This window comes from Onychomys torridus, chromosome 16 (genome assembly GCF_903995425.1).
Source record: "Onychomys torridus chromosome 16, mOncTor1.1, whole genome shotgun sequence".
Lineage (NCBI taxonomy): Eukaryota > Metazoa > Chordata > Mammalia > Rodentia > Cricetidae > Onychomys > Onychomys torridus.
In genome coordinates, this window is record NC_050458.1 from 65438979 (window position 1) to 65464093 (window position 25115).

General features: G+C 49.8%; 1 protein-coding gene across 4 annotated transcripts; it reads right to left on the minus strand.

Annotated features, from left to right (window-relative positions):
• Positions 1-894: 894 nt before the first annotated feature.
• Positions 895-20403, minus strand: LOC118597371 (small cell adhesion glycoprotein). 4 transcript variants are annotated; one of them, XM_036208889.1, is made up of 4 exons: positions 20250-20403; positions 19254-19322; positions 2094-2174; positions 895-1544 (listed from the first exon to the last, which is right to left on the minus strand). In XM_036208889.1, the coding sequence occupies exons 2-4, from the start codon at positions 19285-19287 to the stop codon at positions 1363-1365; spliced, it is 297 nt and encodes a 98-aa protein (XP_036064782.1). In that variant the 5' UTR covers positions 19288-19322; positions 20250-20403; the 3' UTR covers positions 895-1362. The 4 variants fall into 4 exon arrangements, with proteins under 4 accessions (XP_036064782.1, XP_036064781.1, XP_036064780.1 ...); XM_036208888.1 differs by having other exon boundaries at positions 20125-20403; XM_036208887.1 differs by having other exon boundaries at positions 19841-20403.
• Between the last annotated feature and the right edge of the window lie 4712 nt (positions 20404-25115).

The following is a 25115-nucleotide window of genomic DNA, read 5'->3' on the forward strand; positions in this document are numbered from 1 at the left end:
ACTCTTCTCCATGAACTCCATTAGAGGTGACTCTGGGATTCCAAACATAAACTTAGTCAAAGAGCCATGCTGGTCATGTTGGCATTTGGCTTTAATGCCAGCACTGAGGAGGCAGAGCCAGATGGCCCCTGTAAGCTTGAAAGCCACCCTAGTCTACACATTCTCTCTTGCTCTAAGTTTTCATCAAGGGGAGTCTCTTAGTGTAGGAATCTGTACACTTACTTCAGGGTCATTTCCCAATAGTTGCTCCAGAGTTCTGTGTGGAGAAATATGAAAACAAGCTACCCAGTCTAGAGACTGAGGAAAGAGGTCTGCCTATAGTTTTTGTCAGCCTGGGATAACTAGCAAGATCATGTCTCCAACCCACAAAGCAAAAGCCAACCTCTACACTACAGCATCTGCAATCTACACTTAGAGTTTGATATCTCAGAATGAAGGCTAGCTTAATTCCAGAGTATTCAAGAAGCTTGGGTTGAAAAGAGCCTGGCCAGGCAGTGGTGTCATACTCCTTTAGTCCCAGAACTCTGGAGGCAGTTTCAGGTGGATCTCTGAGTTCGAGGCCAATGTGGTCTACAGAACATGTTCCAGGACAGGTAGGGCTACACAGAGTCTTTCTAAAGAAAGAACTTTACTGGTGGGAAATGTAGGGTTTTTGTATATACACAGGGATCTGGGAAATTGTGGTCCTTGCCAGGATTAAGGTCAAACCCACTTAGTTGTCATGTGTTTCTGATGGGACAGTTAATGCTTCTCTGGGACAAACTCCTGAGATTGTTCTGGGAACTTCAGAACATCCCTTAAGAGTTCTTACTGAGAGACAACACATACAGACGTTAAATAAGCAAAGAAAATGCTGTAAAAAGTTTAAGCAGAAACAAGTCAAAATTTAGTTCTTGTAAATGAAAGTCTGACTTTCATAATAAGTTTAATCTGGATAAAAAACAGTAAGTTTGAGGCTGTTGGGGGAAATGGTAGGGCTCAGATCAAAAGAGTAACTAACATTCAGAAGCCTATTCCTCCTGCCCCATCCCTTCCTGTGGGATCGAGCCTCCAGGAAGCTAAACTGGGGCTATTACTGGGCAACCAGGAGAGGACAAAGTGGACCAGCCTGTGACCTCCCTCTACATCTCTCAACTCAGGCACGACCTCGCGCTGTTGGCCAGTTGTGAACACTGTACTTATCAAGGTCCAGCTATAGGTGTCATAAGCAGCTTTCTCCATGTCCCTGGACCCTGGAGTCAGTGACGGTGTTGGGGAGTGTGTCCAGGGAGGTGACTGGATTTGCCATCTCACTTAATGCCACTCACTGGCTTCAGAGCAATGTTCCCTAATTACAGAGTCAGTGTGTTAGTGCGGAGACCATTAGATGAAGTACTCTTCCTTTTCTCTGCCCTTGGCTGAGTCACTCTCCATCTGCAGGACGGCGCTGGGCTCACCGCCTTCTGCAGGCTCGTAGGTGACGTAGCTGCCTTTGTTCTTGTACAGGTAAAAGAAGATCAAGGTCACCACGGAGAGCAGGGTGAGGAACACCACAGTGATAACGACTGGGAAGGGAGAGGGAGACATGTTTCAGCACTTCACTGGGCCACCTGAATTAGGCCATCACTTCCACCGGGTCCCCTCAAACCCAGCTTCCCCAGGACATGGCAACTAGTCTCTTGGTATTTAGCTACCAACACACAGTGCATGGATTTCTGACAAAACCTAACTCCCTCCCAAACCAGTTCCTGATGATCAGGCTAGAAACCAAGGAAATAAATAGCTTACGCCAACAGGAAGGACATTTTAAACACATAGCTTCCTATGAGAGTTTCTCTGGATTGCCCCGCTCTTCCTCACCCACTCAACAAACCACATGTACCCTCCTTCTAACCCACGCACTCCAGCTGAGCGTCCACGTGCACCAGAGCCTGCTCGTGGCCACTCCCAGCCTGTCATTGGTCAAGTCTCCGCAGCTTGCACAGCTCTGCATGTGTGAGACCTACATGCCAGAATGAGCCCCGCAATGGAGTTGGCCCCTGATGTGGTTTTTCCTGTGGGGAAAACCGTAGCCGTCACACTGGGTTCCAGGATTGGCACGCTGGCTTTGTTACCTGCAATGAGTGCTGTGCTGGCCTCTTCAGCTTGTGGGGACAGGGTCTCATGGGCCTGGAGGACTGGCGTGGTCATCAGTTCTGGGAAGTCAGAAGGCAAAGGAAACGGTGAGGTCCTCATCTCGCCATTCTGTTACTTTACCTTCGCTGTTCAAAAGCTCAGTCTCGGAGAGCCTGGCCACTCTTCCAGGGACCTAGATTTTATCTCCAGCACCCATACGGTGGCTTATCATCATCTGTAACTCCAGTCTGAGAGGATCTGAACTTCCAGCCTCTGGGCAGCAAGCACACACGCAGTATACACACAGACACACAGGCAAAACATTCAAATACACACAGATTAAAAAAAAAAAAAAAAAAAGTTCAGGGCTGGAGAGATGGCTCAGCAGTTAAGAGCACTGACTGTTCTTCCAGAGTTCCAGAGGTCCTGAGTTCAATTCCCAGCACCCACATGGTGGCTCACAACCATCTGTAATGAGATCTGGTGCCCTCTTCTGGCCTGCAGGGACACATGCAGGTGGAATACTGTATATATAATAAATAAATAAATCTTAAAAAAAAAAAAAAAAAAAAGTCTACAGAAACTCCAAACAGAAATTTTGGACACAAAGATTAAAACAAACCATTTCCAAAAGACAACATTTTGATGAATTTCTCTCTGCCTAATACAATGGTTAAAAACAGGTTTGAGCCGCACATATTAGTGTACGCCTTTAATACCAGCACCTGGGAGGCAAAGACAGGTAGATCTCTGTGAGTTCAAGGCCAGCCTGGTTTACAGAGTGAGTTCCAGGACAGCCGGAGCTACATAGTAAGACCACGTCTTAAAAATCAAGCAATCAAAGGGTTGCTGGCTGGGAGTGGTAGAGCACGCCTTTAATCCCAGCACTCAGGAGGCAGAGGCAGGCAGATTTCAGAGTTCAAGGCCAGCCAGCGCTATACAGTGAGACTCTGACTTAAATAGGAGAGGGGGTTAGTTCTTGCCAGGTGTGGTGACACATCTGTAATCCCAGCATGGCTGAGAATGATTGTTCAAAGACCTCCTGTGCTATACAGAGTTCCAGGCTAGCCCGTCCTGCACAGGGAGAGCCTGTCTCAAATATAAAACAAAGTGAATAGGGCCTTTTGAGCCTGGACTGATTTTCAAATGTGATCTCTATCCTTAACAAACTGTACACCCTTGGGTAAAAAAAAAATCACCTAACCTCTGCTGGTATCACTTGGGATGCTAACGGGAGACTACAGTACCTAGTTTATAGGGTTGTAATGTAGTGACATAAGGATATAGCAGTCTAAGGAATGCATCAAATATTGTGTGTGTATGCATGTATTTATATCATGCATTATCAGTGTATCTGTGTCCTACAGACTCTTTAATCATGCGTGTGGGGTGTACTCGTCTGTATGTGTGCACATCTGTGAATTTTGGCACATGCATAGCACGGTGCACTTGTGACGGTCGAGTGACAAGTTCTGGTATCCATTCTCCCTTTTTCTCTTTGGTACAGTCTTTTGTTTCCTGCTGCCTAGGCCAGGCTAGCTGGCCTTCTGAGGATTCCGTCTCCACTTCCCATCTCATAACAGGAGTGCTGAGCCAACAGGTGAACGCCACAGCCAGGCATGGCTCACCTTTAATCCCAAAATTTAGGAGACGGAGGCAGGCGAACCTCTGTGACTTCCAGGCCAGCCAACGCTAGTGAGGATCCATCTTAAAAAGAAAAGTGCGCTGTGCACCTGGCTTTACCCGGGTTCTCGGGTTCTGGGGATCTGAACTCGGATGCTGATGGTTGTACAGGAAGTACCTTGCCAACCAAGCCATCGCCTCAGCCCTACACACCTGTTTTAAAAACATCATTTTCAAGTAATAAAGTAATACTTACCCTGCCCCCATCCTTTTTGTTGTGGAATATGACTTTAACTGTGTAAAGATGTGTTACATTTGTTTATGCTGCATTTGTTTAACTATGTAAAGGTGTGTTACATTTGTTTATACTCCATTTGTTTAATTATGTAGACAGGTTGCTGTTTCACCTTACCTGCCTAAGGCACCTGATTGGTCTAATAAAACGCTGAACAGCCAGTAGTTAGGAAGTAGAGAGATAGGCGGGGCTGGTGGGCAGAGAGAGTAAGTAGGAGAGAGAATCTAGGCTGGAGAGAAGAGAATGAGGGGAGAGAACGAACAAGGGAGGAAGAGAGGGAGATGCCCCCGGCCAACCGGGCAGCCTCCAGCCAGCAAGACACACATACAGATGGGGAGAAACACAGATGAAGAGAAACAGGTTAAATAAGTTATAAGAGCTGGTGGGACAAGCATAAGATAAGGCTGTGCATTCACTCATAACTAACACTAAGTCTCAGTGCCTTTGTTTGGAAGCTGGTTGGAGGCCCAAAAGCAAGCCTGCTACACCTTTTATTTCTAGGACAGGCTCTGCACTTGGCACAGGGCTTTTCCCCAACACTGTGTCCTGTACCCTACCCTGAATTTGTCTGCCTGGCCCTTAAGCTCCAAGGCCCAAGTCATGACTCAGAGTCAGGGCATTACTAAACTGTGGTCTGGGACCTTATAGACAAGTCTTCTTAAAGGTCCAGGTCACTAGGTAGCCCCAGCGAGCCTAGATTTGCTCCATAGTCCAGACTGGCCTTGAACTCACAGAGATCTGCCTGCTTCTCTCTCCCCAGTGCTGGGGTTCAAGGCGTGTGATACCACAGTCTTGTCCGAGTTAGCATTTTGATGGAAGTGTTGGAAGAAACTTGATAAAAGGTCACTGCAGGATAGAGGTATCCGGGGCAGGCTGGCCAACTCTGGAACCACCATTTTCTTCAACAAATAGTTTATTGAACCTGGCTAGTGCTTGAACTTATAATCACAACCCTCAAGAGCCCAAGACATGGGATTCCTAATGAGTAGGGGGGGGGGAGGGGGGAGAAGGGGGGGGAGGGGGGAGAAGGGGGGGGAGGGGGGGAGAAGGGGACGGAGGGGGAGGGGAGGGAGGGAAGGAGGGGGGAGGGGGAGAGGCCGCAGGATGGGCAGGCACTAGCAAACCAACAGCACTGTCCCACCTGGCTTTGCCAGAAACCACGCTAGGCATGCTGGGAACAGAGCAGAGCAGGACCAGCTCCACAGTGCTTACACTTTACCATACCCCATGGGTCACGCTGTTCTGCACTGCAGAGTCCAACAGAAGAGCACACCCCAGGGGCACAGGAGTACCAGCAGGGGCAGACCTGGTGTTCCTGCCAGGGCGACTTCCAAGGAAGCAGTATTTTCTGTCACCAGGATTGGGACTGAAGTGACAATTCTCAGCAGAGCCCAAGTCCAAGCAACAGGCGGGAACAGGATTCCTGCTGAGGGCCTGATGTGGTACCACTGTGCACAGGGGAAGTGACATCAGCCGCTGTGAGCTGGGCCCACACAGGTCAAGAATGCTGAGGGGTCTTTTTCCACAGAGGCTAACAAGAGCCTCAAGAATTGCCCTTCCAGTCCCAAGGCCAGGCCAACCCTTCACACTTTTTTTTTTTGGTTAGGTTGGGAGGTGGGGGGTGTAGACGTAACCGTCTTGTTCAATAAGAAACACAGAGCCAATGCAGAGATGAAAGCCCAAGAGGTCAGAGTAATAATCAAGAGCTGAAAACCTTACCCTTCACTGCCGCTCCTGTCCTTCCCTAAGCAAGAGAGCTACTTCCTGTGTGTCTGTCTTTTTATTGACTTTCTGTCCTGCCTTCTCATTGGTTGTAAACCCAGCCACATGACCTCCTCGTCACTGCCTGTCTGTACAGACCTCCAGGTCTTCTATGGTTGGTATTGAGATTAAAGGCGTGTGTCGCCATGCTGGTTGTATCCTTGAAGGCACAGAGATCTGCCTGTCACGTGATCTGGATTAAAGGTGTGCGCCACCACTACCTGGCTTCTGCTATGGCTTGCTATTAGCTCTGATCCCCAGGTTACTTTATTTATTAACATACAAATAAAATCACATTTCAGAACAAATAAAATATCACCATGGGGTGTGTGTGTGTAAGGATTATGTCCTTAATTACATCACTAGCCTGCGATGGCGTCCCAGCCTAAAAAGCAGGTGTTGCCCTCTGTGCCCTCTCTCCATATTCTCTCCTTCTGTATTCTCCCCCCTCCAAGTGGGGTCTCTCTCTCTCTCTCTCTCTCTCTCTCTCTCTCTCTCTCTCTCCCCCCCCTCCCTCTCTCCCTCTCCTAATAAAGCTCTAGAAAGGTAACTATGGCTCGTGACTCTTCCGTCACCAATACATCCAGCACTCTCCTCTGTTGGCATGGCTGCCTCAGGTGGCGGCCAGCCGTGAGCGCCGCCATCATTTGGTGCCATTCAGACTTGGATACACCACCGAGGACCTGCTGTGACAGCTGCCGCTTACCACCTCCTCCCCATCCAGCAAGACTACGAGACCACGAGCACGCACATCCCTCGCCTCCGCTGGACCCCTACACAGCAACTACTACTGATACCGCCATGATTCTTCACAGTGAGTCTGCCGTTCTCCTGGCTGTAGTCTGAGCTATATTCTTGGCGATAGACACCCCAGGGGTTGTCCTCGGGCTGCACTGACAACGGCAGACACATTTTCACTCCTGACAAGGGGTTCAATGCTGTCTAGGGTCCAACGGTGGACCACCTGCAGCGCATTCGCAGCCCTCACCATCCCTTAACAAAGAGGATCAATAACTTGAGCTGATTCTTAGATCTCTCTTTACTCCCGGGGATGCCTGAGATTGGAGTCTGATCCCTGTTTGTTATTTTAATTTTTAATTTTTCTCTTGGCTGCAGCCATGAGACAAAGGGGCGGATACCACCCACTTACAGTGGCAGATGGGGCGGGTACCGATAATCTGGCCACTTAACAGCGTCACAGGAACTTCTGCCAGCAAATGGGCAAATAAAAGAGTTACTTTATCCCCAAGCTTTCTGCTAAAGCTCTAAACCCTTCTCCCTCCCCACTTCTGTGTCTGCCATGGGCAACCTTTTCTTTCAGACTTCCACTGGCAGTGGGCAGGCTCAAATGCTCGGGCTTGAGCGGCTTCGATGACTCTCATCCTAACTCACCTTAACTCCACCCACTCATTCTCAACTGCCTTGAGGTGGGTCTGGTAGCAGCTAAGATCCATACAAATAAGTTTACAGTAGTCAGGATGTCTCTTAAACCAAAAATCAGCTTATAGCCTCAGGCAAGTCTTCCAAAAGCATAGGTTTATAGTCTGCCTCCTAGCAGATCTTCCAAAAGCTGTCCTTAAGCTAGCAATCATCAGAAAGAAAAAAAATATTCAGGACACAAAGTAAAATCCATCTCTTGTTCCCCAGACCTCCACGACTAAAACTTCAGCATATGGAGAGCAAGGCTCCTGACCCCACAAGCAAAAGAGTCATTTGTGGCATTTAAGGTGTGCCAGGGAAGAGATAAAAGCCTAAAACAAAATTGCCAAGTGCTGGCACTTGCTGACTCCCGAGAGCTGTTGGGTCCCTGTTTTAAGTGAGAAAAAGGCCACGGGCTAGCAAATGCCCTGCCAGGTCATCAACAGCCTTGTCCTTGTACTGCCTAGAAAGACAACCAGTCAGCTGACTGCCCCCAGGCTCCAAGACGCATGAGTACATCAAGCTAAGACCTCCAGCAGACCTAGGCTTGGCTACAGACATGGCAGGGAACCCAGAACACAGCAGGGTTCCTTTTTCTTCTGGACACCAGAGCCACTGACTTGGTCCTGGGAGTTTTGGGATGTCACCTCTCCTTTCTCTATTGTCGGGTACAGAGGACAGCCTTACCCACCTCACCAGATTTAATTGTACTTTCAGAGTTACTTAATAAAAAAGGATTTCCAGCTAAGATAAGAGCTCATTGTCTCACTCCAAATCCACTGCCTGTGTTTCTCATGTGCATACAGACAGGGCCCTGATCTTTGCCTTGTCTCTAATTCCAAAAAAATAAATTCTCATACACCACAAGTTTTTCTCTTCCCAGTTCCCTGTTCTGAACTCACTGTTCAGCCAATGATACAGGACCACCACAGAACTGGAGTCCAAAGATCATCAAGTAAAAAACTGTAACAGCTAAAAGGTATTTACGCCTCCAGACCCAAAAGTGTCTAGGCGCTACAAAAAAAAAAGACTTTAATGTAAACATCTATTAACTGTGAGATGCTTTTAACAATTGATCACCTGTCTCCTGGATGCCAAACTGGTAAAGGAAACAGGTGCTTTAAAATAATCTGTCTCTGATAAAGCTTAACATGTTTCAAAATCCATCTGGACAGGCCAGATCTGCATCAGATAAATGTCAACATAAAATAATGATTCTTTTCTCTCTAAGCTTTTTTCTGTATCACCAGCATCTTGTCAAACAGAAGGTTCCCCGCCACAGCCAAGAGGGATACATGTCTCCAGAGCAAAGAGATGACAGATAGTAAGTATCCCACAACACCTGTCTACCTCGGAAGACTCCCCTTCCCCATTCCTTCCAGAGCCAAATGACGTCCACCAGTCAGCTGGAAGCAGCTTTTGAGAGAAACGACGCCCTTATTCCCATCTACCTGCTTTTTTTTTTTTTTTTTTTATAATAAGTGAAAGTCTGGGATATAAGAATTATGTCCTTAATTATGTCACTAGCCTGTGACGGTGTCCTAGCCTAAAAAGCAGGTGTGCCCTCTGTGCCCTCTCTTTCTGCACTGTCTCCTTCCATATTCTCCTCCCTCCACACTGTCTCTTTCCCTCTCCACCCCTCTCAATAAAGCTCTAGAAAGGTAACTCACAGAGATCCGCCTAATTTATGAGAGGTGAGAAGACATCTTGAGGGAGTAGGCTCTCCAACCACAGGGATTCAGGAGACTGAACTTGGGTCACTGGGCCTGGCGGCAAATGCTGTCATCCCGATGGTCCACTCACACCTGTTACTCTGTGAATTATTAGATCAACATTACAAGGCTATTACGTGAATAAAGTAAGGGAATACCTAAGGAGCTAGGATGAAGCTCAGTTGTAGTGTGTGCGTGTGTAACTCCAGCTCCAGGGGATCCAACACCTTATTCTAGTCTCTACAGACACTCATAAGGGCACACACATGTCAGTGTGCACACACACACACACATTTTTAAAAAATTATGTTAATAGCGTTCTTAAACTATGACAGCCAGCAAAATGGCTCAGCAGGAAAAGGCACTTGCTGTATAAGCCTGGCGACCTGAGTTCAAACCCTGAGACTCCATAAAGGCTTTGAGAGGAGTTCTCTAGCCAAGAATGACCTTGAACTTCTCACCCTCCTGCCTCCACTTCTGGAGTACTGTGATTGAGGCACTCATCCTATGCTTGTTTTTATGAAGTGCTGGGGGCTGGGGTAAAACTCAGGGTTTGTAAAGACTCTACCAACTAAGTAAGTACGTGCCCTGCAATAAGGTTTTTAAATGTACTTTTTGTTAAATTTTTATTTATTTATTTAGAGACAGGGTCTCACTATGTAGTCGCTGTGGGCCTGGAACTCAAGAGTTCCTCCTGGCATGTTAGGATTAAAGGTATGTGCCACCATGACTGACAGATTTCTTTCTTAAATGAAGATGGTCTCTATTAGAGGTGAAATGGCAGAGCAAGGTATTGCATGCCTTTAAGAGAGGGAAGGGCAGGAGGATCCCTGTGAGTTCAAGGCTAGCCTTATCTACATAGCCAAGGCTAAATAAGGAGCCTGGTCTCAAAGAAAACAAAAACAAAAAGCGAAAGCTCTGAGATGAGGGGTCTCCCAGCACAGGGGAGAGCTGGAAAGGACTGACCAGGCTCAAATGCTAGTCAACATCTGTACAGAGGTTGCTACCGTATTACTTGGAGCCTATTATAAAGGTTCAGAAGTGTTAATGGTCTGCCCATTCCCGTGTTTCCTGTAATCCTCTCATTTCCAGTGTGATTTCAAAATGTGAGTCATTTTAAAAAAAAAAAAAATGCACATCAAGCTTTCTAGCAGAAATGCCCAGGTTAGAAAAACAGCATCGGGAAGCTCCATGCAGCTCAGGGTGGCAGGCATATTACAATAACAGTTTCAAAAGTGTCGTGTGTGGACTTGAAGGTATCAGGTTAGAGACAGAAAGCAGGATCCCGTCTGTCTGTCTCCAAATAGAGAAGGGCTTTTTCAGTAGGGAGCAGCAGGGGTCACAGGACGTGAGGAAGTGGACTGAGGAGAAGAGAAGCTGAGCTGGGTGTGGTGGCACAAGGACAGTAATTCCAGCAACTGGGAGGCCTGTGAGCTGTTTGAGGCCAGTGTGGGCTACATAATGAGACCTTGTCTCCAAATCAGGAAGAAGAGAGAGGAAATGGCCCAGGAAGTACAGACACAAAGGCCGAATGACAGCCGGAGGCACTTACAGAACCTGTTACCGATCTCTGTCCCTGATGCTGGGGGTTCTGAGGCGCCTGAGCATCAGAGGCTGCAAACCAGCGAGCTTGATGGGGTCAAGTTACCACGGCCTGCTTTGGGGGTCTGGAACTGGGGGCAGCAGACACTGAGTCAGAATGAGGACCTCACCAGGAAACTATTGCAGACTTCTTAGGTTCAGAGTGCAGGTTGATAGAGAAATTAAAAAATTAAGCCAGGAGTGGTGAGGCACACTTAGAATCCATGCTGAGGCAGGAGGATTGCCATGAGCTCAAGGCCAGCTGAGGCTCCACAGAGAGGTTTCGTCTCAAAGCCTAAACACATGAATTCAATAGCCAGTAGTGGTGCATGCCTTTAATCCCAGAACTCAGGAGGCAACAGAGCTACATAGTGAGACCTTGTCCCCAAAACATTAAATAAATAAATTAATTAAAAAGTTAATTCAGTAAGAACCGAGTGATTGAGTGTGTACTCTGTGCTAGGTTCTGATCACGGACCAACAAACGAAACAGGCAAATTCACCTGGCCTGTAAATCCACCGAGGAGCCAGAGACAGGGGTGGCTTGGTGGGTAAAGGTGCTCACTGCATGGTGACGGAAATCTGATGACCAGAGTTTGATTTCCGGAACATGTATAAGGAGGCAGGAAAGAACGGATTCTACAAAGTTGGCCTCTGACCTCCACAGGTGTTGCCCACACACGCTCATCATACACACACATACACACCTGCACCCACCCATCATACGCACACATACAACTAAGTTGTTCAAAAATGAAAATAAAATAAATCCATTGAAGTCCCAGTACTCAGAAAACTAAGGCAAGAAGATTCAGAGTTCAAAACCAGCCTGGGCTATAAAGGAAAACCCTGTTTCCAAAAATAAGAACAAATCAAATAACAATCCCCCCCCCCAAAAAAAAACCCACCACAGTGGGGTTGGGGATTTAGCTCAGTGGTAGAGCACTTGCCTAGCAAGCAAGCACAAGGCCCTGGGTTCAATCCTCAGCTCTGGGAAAAACAAAAAAACAAAAACCAAAAAAATAAACACCACAAAAAATCCACCTCCAAACCATCACCTTCACAGGTTCCCTAAAATTTAAAAAGAGCTCCAATATGCAGTCTGACTTCTGAGTATGCACTTAAAGGAAATGATGTCACTGGATGCTCACAGTAGCACTGCTTCTGAACCCCAGCGAGGAAGCAATCTCAATGTCCATCAGCAAACAGATAAACAAAATGCAGCAGATGCAGACCTGGAGCTTTATCCCGACTTAAAAAAATGAAGGAGGTGGGGGTGGGGGCGGCTCAGTGCTTAAGAGCACTTGCTACTTTTGCAGGGGACCAGGGTGTAGTTCCAAGCACTCACATGGTGGCCCACAACCACCTGGAACTCTAGTTCTGGCTTCTGAAGGCACACACACACACATAAAATAAAAATAAAGGAAGGGAGGGAGGAAATTCCGTGTGTGGGACAACACAGATGGACCTGGAGAACCTGCTGGTAAGTAAGCAAGGCACAAGGACAAACACTGGACAGGCCTGGTGGCACACAGACTTTAATCCCGGCACTTGGATAGGCAGAGGGATCTCAGAGACAGAGGTCAGTCTGGTCTACAGAGTCCACAACAGCCAGGGCTGCACACTGGGGACCCTATTTGTTTTAAAGACAGATATTGTATGATTGCATTTATATTATTGATTTTGATGACCTGGAGTAATCAATTTCCAGAGGCAGAGAGACAGAACATTTAACAGGTAGAGATTCAGTTTGGGATGTTGAAATGTCAATGGTAAATGTCCTTCAATGGCACAGACTGTAAGTTTAGAATGGACTGAGGACAGAGTGCTCGCCCAGTGTGTGTATGGCTGTGTTCATGGCTCTGTGTGCAGTTCCCAGCAACACAGATACACACAGAACATTTTGTTACTACGATTTAATCACAGTTTAAAAACCCTCTCTTCGCCAGGCCGTGGTGGTGCATGCCTTTAATCCCGGCACTAGGGAGGCAGAGCCAGGCAGATCTCTGTGAGTTCGAGGCCAGCCTGGTCTACAGAGCGAGATCCAGGACAGGAACCAAAAACTACACAGAAAAACCTTGTCTCGAAAAACCAAAACCAAACCAAATCAAACCAAACCCAACAAACAAACAAACCAAACCCTCTCTTCATAAAATGTATGCTTTCATGTGTATGCGTACGTAGTGTCTGCCTGTGCACTATGTGCATGCCCAGTACCCATGGAGGCCTGAAGAGGGCTTTGGATCCAAGACTAGAGTTACAGAAAGTTGTGAGCCTCCATGTGGCTCTGGGAATTGAACCCAGGTCCTTTAGAAAGGCAGCCAGTGCTCTTAAGCGCGGATCCATTTCTCTAGTCCCCTTCCCTCACTTAAAGACAGGATGCATAGCCCAGACTGTGATTTGCACAATAAACCTGTGATTCTCCTGCCAGCACAGCCTGCACAGGTGGTGTTCGGAGACGCGCCCCGCCCCATGCCCGCCCTGCATGTACACACTACAAGGGAAGACCAGAGGGAGGCTCCAGGCTCTGTAAAGCACAGGGGAGCCCATGGGATTGGGGAAAGAAGTTAAAGGAATGGCGGGGTGGTTGCTGACTGGAGATATGTGGAAAAACAAGCCGGGAGAGGGCAGGGTGCGACGTGGGGAGGAGCTGAAACTTTAAATAAGATAGTCGGGGGACTTTCCTGAGAGGCGGCCTGAATAAAGACATGGAAGATGGTGAAGGGGCAACCATGCAAGCAGCTGAGACAGCAAGGTCAAGGTTAGGCTGTCTGTAGTGATGGAGGGCACCAGGGCTGGAGTGTACACAGCATCTTAAAGGGGCCACGGGAGGCAACGTGGAGGGATCAGCAGGGAGAGAGCGATGAAGCCATGGACGATGAAGCCATGGACCTGGGCCCGTGGGCTGCAATACGCCTGCAGCTGTCCACGCTTGGAAGCTGTTACAAGGTCATTACATGACATGCTTGTTAACCGTTCATCTTCTACAGATCTTGTTAAAATCAGACCGTGGGGGCTGGAGACGGCTCAGCAGCTGAAGTACCTGACTGTTCTTCCAGAGGACCCGGGTTTGAGTTCCTAGGAGATCTGACACCCTCTTCTGGACTGAGCAGGCACTGCGTGTGTGTGGCACACACACATGAAATGCAGAACATTCATATACATAAGACAAAGGTGAAAAAAAAAAAAAACCCTCCATTTTTAAAAATGTAGACAATGCTGCAACATATGCGGACAGAGGACCTCAGAATTCTAAACACTGTACTTTTGAAATCCTAAGAGTATCATATCCTGAAGAGGTTCAATCTGGTCCACTGGAGGATGAGAGAGAGAGAGAGACAAAGAGAGACAGAGAGACAGAGACAGAGACAGAGACAGAGAGTGTGTTGGGGGGGAAGAAACCAAGTTCCCAGGCTCAGCTAACTGACAGCCAGCAGCACCTCTCAGGCCTGGGGGGAGGGCACCGTGGACTTTCCGGTCCACTGCAGCTCCATGCATGAGTGCAGGAGACACCATCACCAGAGCTGTGAGGAATTATAACCTATTCTGATTTGTTTTGCAGGGCTGGCAACTGAACCTGGGTTCGTGCACGCCAGGTGAATGGTCTCTATTCTGGGTAGCAGGTGCTCAGCTCAGCCCAACTCTTTCAAACCCCAAGCGGCTGCTGCTGTTTTAAACTAATGAATTTTGGGTTGCCTTAGGCGGCAACACATAATCCAAACAGATTGATTCTAAGGGATCCCTTTGACTGCGGCTCGGAGGACAGGCTGAAGGCAGACACTGATGCACACTAAACACCCAAATGGGGGAGCCTGTTCCTATCACCAGAAATCCTTGACTGGGTCTGCCAGGAACTCGGTGAGAAAGTGGCCAGATCTGTTTGGAAGCAAAACCTGACAGGATTGGAGGTGGGGTGGAGCCACACATCTGAGGCCTGAGTAACGAGAGAGAGAGAGAGAGAGAGAGAGAGAGAGAGAGAGAGAGAGAGAGAGAGATGCTGTTACCTGGGATGAGGGTGCTCTCAGGAGGAGCAGAGCGGAGACGGGACATGACTACCTATCCGATATCCAAGATATCAAAAACAGTGGGTTGGGGAACACGGCTCAGTGGTAGAGGACTAGCCTACCATGTGCATGCCCCCGGTCTGATCCCCAGCACTGTAAGAAATACATATATAAAATTTAAAAAAGTCAGGGCTGGAGAGATGGCTCAGTGGTGAAGAGGACCCAGGTTCAATTCCCAGCACAGCACCCACCCGGCAGGCAGCTCACAAATGTCTGTGACTCCTGTTCCAGGGGATCTGACCACCTCACACAGACAGACACACAGACAAAATACCAATGCACGTAAGATAAAAAATGAATTATAAAAAAATTAGAGTCATTAGCATACTCAAGACAGGAGGCTGGGGGAGATCACGCAGGTGGGTAGGTCGGTACACAACAGCCAGATCAATCGAGCACCTGGGCTTTTGTGCATTTACCACAGATGACCTTCACAAGACAAGTGCTGGGTGAATGCAAAGCTGTGGTTTAGGGTAGGGAAGGAACTGGAGGGAGAATATAAATTCTGTGTGTGTGTGTGTGATGCCAAAGGTCAATGTCAGGTATATAACCCCATCTTATTTTTTGAGACAAGGTGTCTCCCTGAACCTGATCTTAGGAGTTAGCAGGGCTGACTGTCTTGCAGCCCAGCCCCAGGGATCCCATTTCCACCTCCCCAGCACCAGAATGACAGGCGGGCTTTGCTAGCTCTATCTGCTTTTTCCCTGAGTGCTGGGGATCTGAACTTGGGTACTCATGCATGGTGACTGAGGCATCCCCACTCTGACCCCATGACTGAACTTTTTTTTTTTTTTTTTTTTTTTTAAATAGCATTTTACTATATAGCCCTGGCTGGCCTCAAATTCAGTGAGATCTGCCCGTCTCTGTCTCCCAAGTGCTGGGTTTAAAGTATATACTCTTACAAAGGTTTTCTGTAAAAATGAGTAAAGATATGGAGCTGCTGCTGGAGCCTGAGAGAGCGGATTGTTTTGCTTTTAGAATAGGGAAATGCCAGCAGGCCTCTGTATGGACTCAGGAATGACTCAGACAGAGCAAACAATTCATAGTGCACAGTCGATGGGGTGTCTAGAGTCATGACTTTGAAGTGATAGGGATTAGCTGCAGACAGCTAATCCAATGTCACAGAAAGCAGAGAGCCTGGACAGGAAACGGAGATGGTGGAGGTGGACACCTTCAGCAGGAAACGGAGATGGTGGAGGTGGACACCTCAGCAGGAAACAGGGAGATGGTGGAGGTGGACACCTCAGCAGGAAACAGGGAGATGGTGGAGGTTCCTTTCTGGGAACTTTTATTTGTTCAAGATCATCCTTATGAGTGAGGATGGGGAGGGCTTATGGAGATTCAAAGGTTCAACACAAGGTTTATCCACGATGGTTTGACTCAAGGTGCCTTGTTGACCTTAGTTGCCCTTGAATCAATATTGCAAACCAGGGCATGTCCACAGCCTCCTCTGAGTTACATGCACACTCGATCACAACTGGTTATTTATGACTCTTAAGATGAAAACATCAACAACAACAATAAAGTAATCTAAATCCAGAATGCCTGGTACCCAAAGGAGGCACGTGGGCTATGGGTGTACCTGCTGCTAGTGTGGGTTCTGCACCTGTACGGCCCTTAACTTGGATCCCTAGTTCCTATCAAGTTTTCCCAAAGAAAGAAATATACCACACTCCATCTCCCCTTCATAGTAGGCAGGCAGCCAGGGCAGAGGGCCACAAACTTGAAGGCTCCGCCCAGATCCGCTCACACACCTTTCTTTTTGTTGACCCAGATACAAGCTGATTTCTTTGTGTGTCTTGTCTCCAGGCTAGGCCAAGTCTCTTATCAAGGAGGTATCAGATCCCCTGCCACCTAAAGCTGCCAACCCACTTATTTGCTCTAGACCTGCCCAGACAGGGGCTGTTCCCACAATCCTCCTTTCCATGGGAACCCACTCTGGAATTCTGTCCCTTTCCCCTGCCTCTCATGTGCTCTGGTGGCTGGCCGGGTGAAGGAGACCTGGGGAGCAGTAGGCCATGAAGAGGGGACAGGACTTGGGAGCAGCTCTGACTTGGCACAAAGCCCTGTGCCTTCTGCTCTGATGAGCTGCACCATGGGAAATCTTTCTTTTAAACTGGGAAGTGTTCTTGATCGCTGAAAACTTCAGTTTTTGCTTTGATAAAATAATAAAACCTGCTTGGTGTGTGGAGAAATAAGTTCGGTACATGGTGAGGACCCCCTGGGAGGAAGCCACTGTGGTTATGGGGTGGCAAGGCTTTCCCTGGTTGGGTGGGCAGAGATCCCACAGCAGGGCTCGGTTCTGCCCTATTTGCAATGGGGCTGACACATGGTCTAGCACCTTGGTCCACAATCATCTCAGAGGCTCATAGACATGTCTTTTAATGACTTCATTTTAATGACTTAAATTTCCTTTAAAAATCAAGATAATGAACTTTTAAATACTATTAAGATTGCCATATCAGCCAATTAATTATTCATTACAATATCTTCATCCACAAGTACTCATTATAAACATTATTATATTTGGGGGAGATGGTGGTTACTGAGACAGAGTTTCTCTGTGTACCCTTGGCTGTCTTAGAACTCATTTCTGTAGACCAGGCTGGCCTTGAACTCACAGAGATCTTCCTGCCTCTGCCTCCCGGGTACTGGGATTAAAGGCAAACATTATTATATTAATGCTACCATAGTCTTATCCTGGTAAGGTTGAAAACCACACATTTTAAACTTTTCTTTTAATCAGAGGAAAGAGTCCACAGCACAGAGGAAGAGCCTCAGGGTGCGGTGCGGTCCAGCATTCCTGAAGGGCTCCTTAGGGAATCCTGCCTGAGGAGGGGGGATGTGAAGGGAACACCACAGGAAGGCAGGGGTGCCCCAGGACTGGACCCTTGTGTCCCTGCAGGGAATCCTGCTGATTCTTCTGCTCTCCACTCCTGCGCTTGGATGCCTGTTTGCTCTGACCCAGTGAGCAGGGAACTGGTATGGAACCCGCTCCCTTCACTTATTGAACCAAGAACACAAATACACAACTCAACAACAACAACTCAGTTAAAACCTGGGCAAGGAGCCAGCTCAGCAGGAGAGGGCACCAGCTACCAAGCCTGACAACCTGCGTCCCTGGAACCCACATGGTGGAAGGAGAGAACAGACCCCAAAAGTTGTCCTCTCACCTCCACATGTGTGTTACAGCTTGTGTGAGCTGAGGAGAGGGAACATACATGAGCACATGCACATACATGTGCACAACATGAATAAATAAATGCTTAAAAAATGAGCGTAGTGAGCAGACGCTTCTCCAAAGACACCCAGGTGATCGATCACCAAGTATGGACATCACCAGTCATCGGGAAACAGTCAAAGCCATAGCTTCACACAGAGACAGCCAGCATCACACTCACCCAAATAACAAGTGTTGGAGAGGACAAGGGGAATCGGAACCTTTGCGCACTATTTGTGAGGTTATAAACATCTGGATGTATAACCAACAGGATGGAAAGCAGACAGCAACCAGATAATCACTTATGCGTGGCTAAACAAAATGTACACATACATGATGGAGGAGAGTCTGACACACGCTACAACATGGAGGACCCTTGCAGGCTGAACTGAGTGAAATAGACACAAAAGGGCTGAACCAACCCTCACCTAGAAAATTTGGTGCATAGCTCCCGCCCTACTAGGGAGCCTTTGCCGACCGGTCTGGAAGTCTGTTCTCTCTGCTCACCTCTTCTCACCAGATATGTCTGAATCGTATGCCTCAGATTTACTAATCCCAGGAGAAACTGCCTTAGATTTGCCTTCCCTGGGGTTCTCTATCCTGTCTTGAGATCAACCAAAGCAGTATCCCTCGAAGTGAACGTTTGTTCTCATGACAAATGAGACTATATTCAAGAAAACAAAGGGATATAGATCAAGGTGTGTTCCTCCCACACCCTGGCTAGCACAAGGTGGAAACAATCAATATGTAAATATCAGCGTGGGCCAGACTCAGCCTGATTAGGAAAGAAAAGTAAGAATCAACTCACCACCTGAGACCCCTGCCCAGCACACCTGAATTGTGCTAGAAGTGAATTATAAGGTAGGGTCTCTTTTCCAGGGGAGGCCACCACCACCTGCCTCTGGGCATTTTAAACACTCCCCGCCCCACCCCTCTTTCTGACAAGGTCTTATGTAGCCCAGGCTGGACTCGAACTCACTACATAGCTGAGGATAACTTGGATTTCTGGTACTCCTGACAAAGGCAGCAGCCATCGCAATGGGTTCCATCTTGCAAGATTGATTCCATACAGGGGACTGAACCATGCTTGGCAAGCACACTACCAAACGACATCCAAGCCCTCGCAGTTTCCTTTAGAAGATCCTTTCCTGCCTTTAGCTACAGGGGTGAACGTAAAAAGGGCTCCTTTGGGCTTAAAAGAAGGTATTAAGTCCAGGTTACTGTCAGAGCCTGGAACTGGCCAGGCCCAAACCTTAGAACAGAGCCTGCCAGCACTAAAGGGCACACAACAGCTGAATCCTGCTTCCTCCGGGGGCCTTTTCCTGTGTGAGCCCGGGAAGGAGGGAGAACAGTCTCCCAGTCTACACTGGGACCTCGCGGAATTCCGAGACTGGTTCAGGGGTAGGGTGGGGTGGGGTGGGGTGGGGTGGGGTGGGGTGGGGATTGTTGAACAGTTCTCTTATCCCATTTATTCCATTGCTTACCTCCAGGAGAAGGTGTAGCTGGTAGGCTGGTCATCGTTGCCGAGGGGAGAGTATCTCACAGGGTCAGATCTGTGGGAAGAGCAGAAAAGAACGCGGTGGATGGGGTCCTGGGGTTTCGTGGCCTGGAGATCCCACGAGAGCCTTTGTCGCCAGGTTTTCCCGAGTCCCTTCCCCCTGGATGTGTCCTCATTCTTCCTTTTGGTTCTCCCGGAGGATCATATCAATTTCCATAAGCAAATCCCTCCCCGAGAACATATCCCCACCCAGGAGTATATGGGGCGTGTCACGTTGGCGACCCTTTCCCCAGGCCTGGGAAAGTTAGCGAGGGTCGGCAACTGAGCAGCCCAGCGGGTTCCGCGCCAACGCGATCCGGGTACCTCGGCCACCTGCATGACCTGGGCTTCCAGGGCCGGGAGCGCCGCGGAGCCGGCCACTGGGTCCGCGGCGCTCCCCCGGGGACCCCGCGCAGCCCGGGCCCGCGCCCTCGCGGCCGTCGAGGATCCCCGCAGCCGTGCGCTCCCCGGCCCGGGTCCGGTTCCAGGCGCGGCGGCTCCCGGGCTCCCCAGGCTCCCCGGCCGCGCGCTCACCTTTCCAGTCCGACGGGCGGCGGGGCAGGGCCGGTCGCCGCGCGTCCTTTTGAACTCGCCGGGGTGGGAGCGGCCGAGATTCGCCCAGGCCGCGCCCGGGACCCCGCGCCGAGCGGCCGCCGAGCCCGGGCCGCGGTGGGTGGGACAGGAAGGAGCGCGGGGCCGCCCTCGGCAGGTTCCCCCGGGAGGAAAGGCCACTGTCCGGAGCCGCCCCTCCCGCGTGCCGGGCTCGGCGGGGGTCGGCACCGCCCGCGGGCTGGGGGCGGGGAGCGACCCGCGGTTACCTGCGGTGGCAGGTCCCCCCGCGCGGATCCGCCGGTGTCCCCGACTGCAGGGTGACTTCCCCGGGAGCACCTCCCGGGGCCCAGGCGCGCGGGCGAGCCCAGCGGGGCGAGCAGCCAGGCCCCACCTGCGCCTTCCGCGTGCGACCTTCGTGGGAGGCCGCGGAGCGCGGAGAGGGCGAGAGGTGTGGCCCAGATCTGGGTGAGGATTCAAAGCCCCAGCGCAGCCGCTTGCCAGCTGAGTGGCTGTGGGCAAATTCCTGAACGCCTCGATAGTCGGGCTTCCTCATCCCTGAAATGGGAGCTGAAAGTGGTCATTCCTGTCAAGCCTTTCACAACCCAGGTTCTAGCCCAGAGCAAGCGTCTTCATATAAATATTCATCCGTGCTGCACTTAGCTGCCGCTTGACTCACATCAGTGGCAGGAAATGCTCCAAAATTAACTAGAGGAACTGAGTGACTAAGAGGACGTAATTCTATATAACACGGGCTCTGGAGTTGGCCCCGCTGTGTAAGCTAACACAAGTTAACTTCTGATTCTCTTCTGGGGCAAAGCTGGGTGAATCCGCAGTGTTACTGTGGGGCTGGAACGAGTTGATGGAACCCTCCCCTGGCACGTAATTATGTGCTCAGTCAACATTGGCTAGTGTTATCTGGGCTACCCACTGAGGTTCGGACCTGACCAATCCCACCTGGCTCTCATAAGTGTCTTTATTCTTTTAAAATACAACCTTAAAATGTTTGTTTGGGGGCCGAGGGTAACTGGAGAAGGTCTGGGAGCTCAGCTTCCAGCATCCACATGGCGGCTCACAACCATCTGAAATCCCGATCTCGGGCATCTGAAGCCCTCTTCTGACCTCCACCGGCAATGCAGGCACGCATAAAGTACTGTTTGCTGGGGCTGATGAGGCACTCGCCTTCTAAGCTTGACAGCTGAGTTCCATCTTGGAAACCACATAACGATGGAGGACAGAACCAGCTTCACAAAGTTGACCTCTAATCCCCACATGCATGTTTTGCCTGAGCGCACACACACATCGTGCACACACACAAATACTATTTTTCTTTTTTTGTTACTTTGTTTTTCAAGACAGGGTGGCTCTGTGTAACTCATAATAAATATTTTTCAAAGGTTTACTGATATATGATTTTCCCATAGGCATTTAAACATATTAAAAAGCTTAAGGCTGCAGGAAAAAAGCATTCAATATGCACATGTTGAGTACCACCTGACTTAGCATAGAGTGAGGAATTTGGTAAGTATTTGTGTGTTACGCTCTTGGATGTACCCTGTCCATCCAACTGTGTCATGTCTGTTGGTTCTCTGCGTCACAGGCTGGCCTCAGTCTGTCCTGCTGCCTCAGCTGTGGCGGTGCTGGGGTTCCAGGTTGGTACATCACACCCAGCTCTAGTCCTCTTACCCAGACCGTCAGGAACTGGGGGCATCTGTCGTCAGTCCTCTGTGGAGAGGCGTGGGGACAGATAATGGCTGTAGCCTCATGTGGACCTCCAGTGTTCTCCAAGGATGAAATGTAAGCTTCAGAAACTGGAGCAACCAGGCTTTTGTCCCTAGACCTCCAGGGACCTCAGGGCAGGCAGGAGACAAGCGATATTCATCTTCACCTCATTTGAGTGGCTTGTGTGTGGGGCTGCTGGGGTGGTGGTCTTCCGTGAGCTCGCCTTTTTCCAGGACAATGTCTGGATAAATAGTTTGCTTCCCAGCTGAGACTGTCCACCCTCACTAAGCATATGGGCCTTTTCCCCGGCCTCCTTGGAGATGCTAGTAGGGTCACATGCCAACAAAGTGCCACGTTCACAACTGAGTGCGTTTTCCACTCCAGCTGTGCCTCTGCTGTAGCAGCTCCAGACTTCTCCCTCCCAACAGACTGGAACTCCTACAACTTGGCTGTGGCCCACTCCCCGAAAGAGTTCCCATTGTCTGGGAAGGAGCCAGCCAGCAAACAAGCCAAACCAAAACAAAAGCAAAAAGCCAAAGCCCTGTAACCGAAGGCTTGAGCTGGATTTCACAGATGTTTTGTTTGTTTCTTTTTTTAAAGACAGGGTCTCATGTTTCCCAAAGTGGCCTCAAACCTTTCTATGCAGCATGTAGCAAAGGATGACTTGAATCTCCGACTATCTTACCTTCATCTCCTGAGGACTGGGCTGACGTGTATGCCCACGTCTGGTTTATGTGGTGCTGGGGACCAAATCCAGGGCTTTGTGCATGCTGGACGACACTCTACCAACTGAGCTCCATCTGCTGCCCCGAGGGTTTAGCCAGATGGTGACTATGGAGGAGCACAGGAGGAGCCTGCATTGCCAGCTTCTACTCTACCCTCCGACGACCCCCAGGTACACCTCGAAGTGGTGATTCGGAATGCCACAGGAGGGCATGTTTTCTAGGGAAGCTAGTAAAAGCGGGCAGTGGGGTCATTTGAAAACCTCTCTCTTGGGAAGCATACACACTCCCTGACCCCTGAAGTATAGTACAGATTAGAGAGAACCTGTGAAGGACATGGTTTTTAAACAAAAATAACAGGTCTTGATTTTAGAAAAATGATTCCTAAGGGTTTGGGTCCAGGAAAGTATGCCTAGATGGGGTTTGGACTCTCCCTGGACTCTCTTGCTTGCTCATCCTGGTGGCCACTGTGTACTCCACAAGTTCATCACAGGGCAAGGAAAGACTGCCCACCACCCTGCAGGGGTGACTGCATGCTGATGGAGAAAGCCGGGCACATCTCTGGGCACAGTCCTCTGGGTATCAAAGGGTTTGGGAGGCATTGATTAGGGAAGCATTTTCCTGAATGATGAAAAAATAACTCAGTTACCAGCCTCTCCCTTTGCTAGATTATGCACTATACATGTAAGTAAAATAGAAACAATCACTCCCAAATAGAAACACAGAGCCCCAGCTCCCGAGTGGACACACCTACTGGGAAATCCTGTACATAACCTAAAATTCTGTGTCCTGTGTTAGGGGACTGTGGGCCCCCTAGAATTAGTGTTTATAGCTCAGGACATAATTGATGTATAATAAACAGTCCATAATAGTCCTGTACAGTTGGATAAGCCTCCACCCATGCACATACCCATTAACAGTAAGAATCACAGTGGTTTGTAATTACCATCATCTGTAAAAGGCCGGCCTCACCACCCCCCCACTTTGCTATTCATCATCATAGAAACGGTGATGTCAAGCTGCCCCCCGCCCTGGCAGTGGCAGCCATGGTTCCCGTTTCCTTGCTGTGGAAAGGCACACTGTGCAGAAGGAACCAGCCGGCCTTTCTCCACTGTACTGGAGGATCTGGAGAGGACATGGTCCAGGTAGGTGCCTGGTAGCTACAACCGCGGCCAGGCCAGCAGACCCCCACCCTCCACAGATTCCATGAGCTGGGCTGGTCTTTCTTGCACCGAGCTGTTCTTTCAGCCCTGTGAACTGCCCACCTGTCAAGGTGTCCTCCATTGCTTCATTGCAACCGGAGGGTCCAGATAAGCAAGCTTCCCCAGCTTCCTGCTGGAGTCAGTTTCAGAAAGTGAAACTGGCAGACTTGTTTCTCAAGATTAACCTTGAATAACTTCTCAAAACTAGTGTTCACCGTGTGTCCTCCTGTGAGCACTATTAACCTGCGGGTCTGCTCCTGTTCACCATGTGTCCTGTGAGCACGTTAACCTGCGGGTCTGCTCCTGTTCACCGTGTGTCCTCCTGTGAGCACTGTTAACCTGCGGGTCTGCTCCTGTTCACCGTGTGTCCTGTGAGCACTGTTAACCTGCGGGTCTGCTCCTGTTCACCGTGTGTCCTGTGAGCACTGTTAACCTGCGGGTCTGCTCCTGTTCACCATGTGTCCTGTGAGCACGTTAACCTGCGGGTCTGCTCCTGTTCACCGTGTGTCCTGTGAGCACTGTTAACCTGCGGGTCTGCTCCTGTTCACCGTGTGTCCTCCTGTGAGCACTGTTAACCTGCAGGTCTGCTCCTGTTCACCGTGTGTCCTGTGAGCACTGTTAACCTGCGGGTCTGCTCCTGTTCACCGTGTGTCCTGTGAGCACGGTTAACCTGCGGGTCTGCTCCTGTTCACCGTGTGTCCTGTGAGCACTGTTAACCTGCGGGTCTGCTCCTGTTCACCGTGTGTCCTCCTGTGAGCACGGTTAACCTGCGGGTCTGCTCCTGTTCACCGTGTGTCCTGTGAGCACGTTAACCTGCGGGTCTGCTCCTGTTCACCGTGTGTCCTCCTGTGAGCACTGTTAACCTGCGGGTCTGCTCCTGTTCACCGTGTGTCCTGTGAGCACTGTTAACCTGCGGGTCTGCTCCTGTTCACCGTGTGTCCTGTGAGCACTGTTAACCTGCGGGTCTGCTCCTGTTCACCGTGTGTCCTCCTGTGAGCACTGTTAACCTGCGGGTCTGCTCCTGTTCACCGTGTGTCCTGTGAGCACTGTTAACCTGCGGGTCTGCTCCTGTTCACCGTGTGTCCTGTGAGCACGGTTAACCTGCGGGTCTGCTCCTGTTCACCGTGTGTCCTGTGAGCACTGTTAACCTGCGGGTCTGCTCCTGTTCACCGTGTGTCCTCCTGTGAGCACGGTTAACCTGCGGGTCTGCTCCTGTTCACCGTGTGTCCTGTGAGCACGTTAACCTGCGGGTCTGCTCCTGTTCACCGTGTGTCCTCCTGTGAGCACTGTTAACCTGCGGGTCTGCTCCTGTTCACCGTGTGTCCTGTGAGCACTGTTAACCTGCGGGTCTGCTCCTGTTCACCGTGTGTCCTCCTGTGAGCACTGTTAACCTGCGGGTCTGCTCCTGTTCACCGTGTGTCCTCCTGTGAGCACTGTTAACCTGCGGGTCTGCTCCTGTTCACCGTGTGTCCTGTGAGCACTGTTAACCTGCGGGTCTGCTCCTGTTCACCGTGTGTCCTCCTGTGAGCACTGTTAACCTGCGGGTCTGCTCCTGTTCACCGTGTGTCCTGTGAGCACTGTTAACCTGCAGGTCTGCTCCTGTTCACCGTGTGT

Coding starts and splice junctions, on each gene's coding strand:
- LOC118597371 (XM_036208889.1), bottom strand. CDS start 19,287: ATGACCAGCCTACCAGCTACACCTTCTCCTGGAG. Junction 2,175..19,253: donor AGCTACACCTTCTCCTGGAG/GTAAGCAATGGA, acceptor CTGACTTCCCAG/AACTGATGACCACGCCAGTC. Junction 1,545..2,093: donor CAGCACAGCACTCATTGCAG/GTAACAAAGCCA, acceptor CTCCCTTCCCAG/TCGTTATCACTGTGGTGTTC.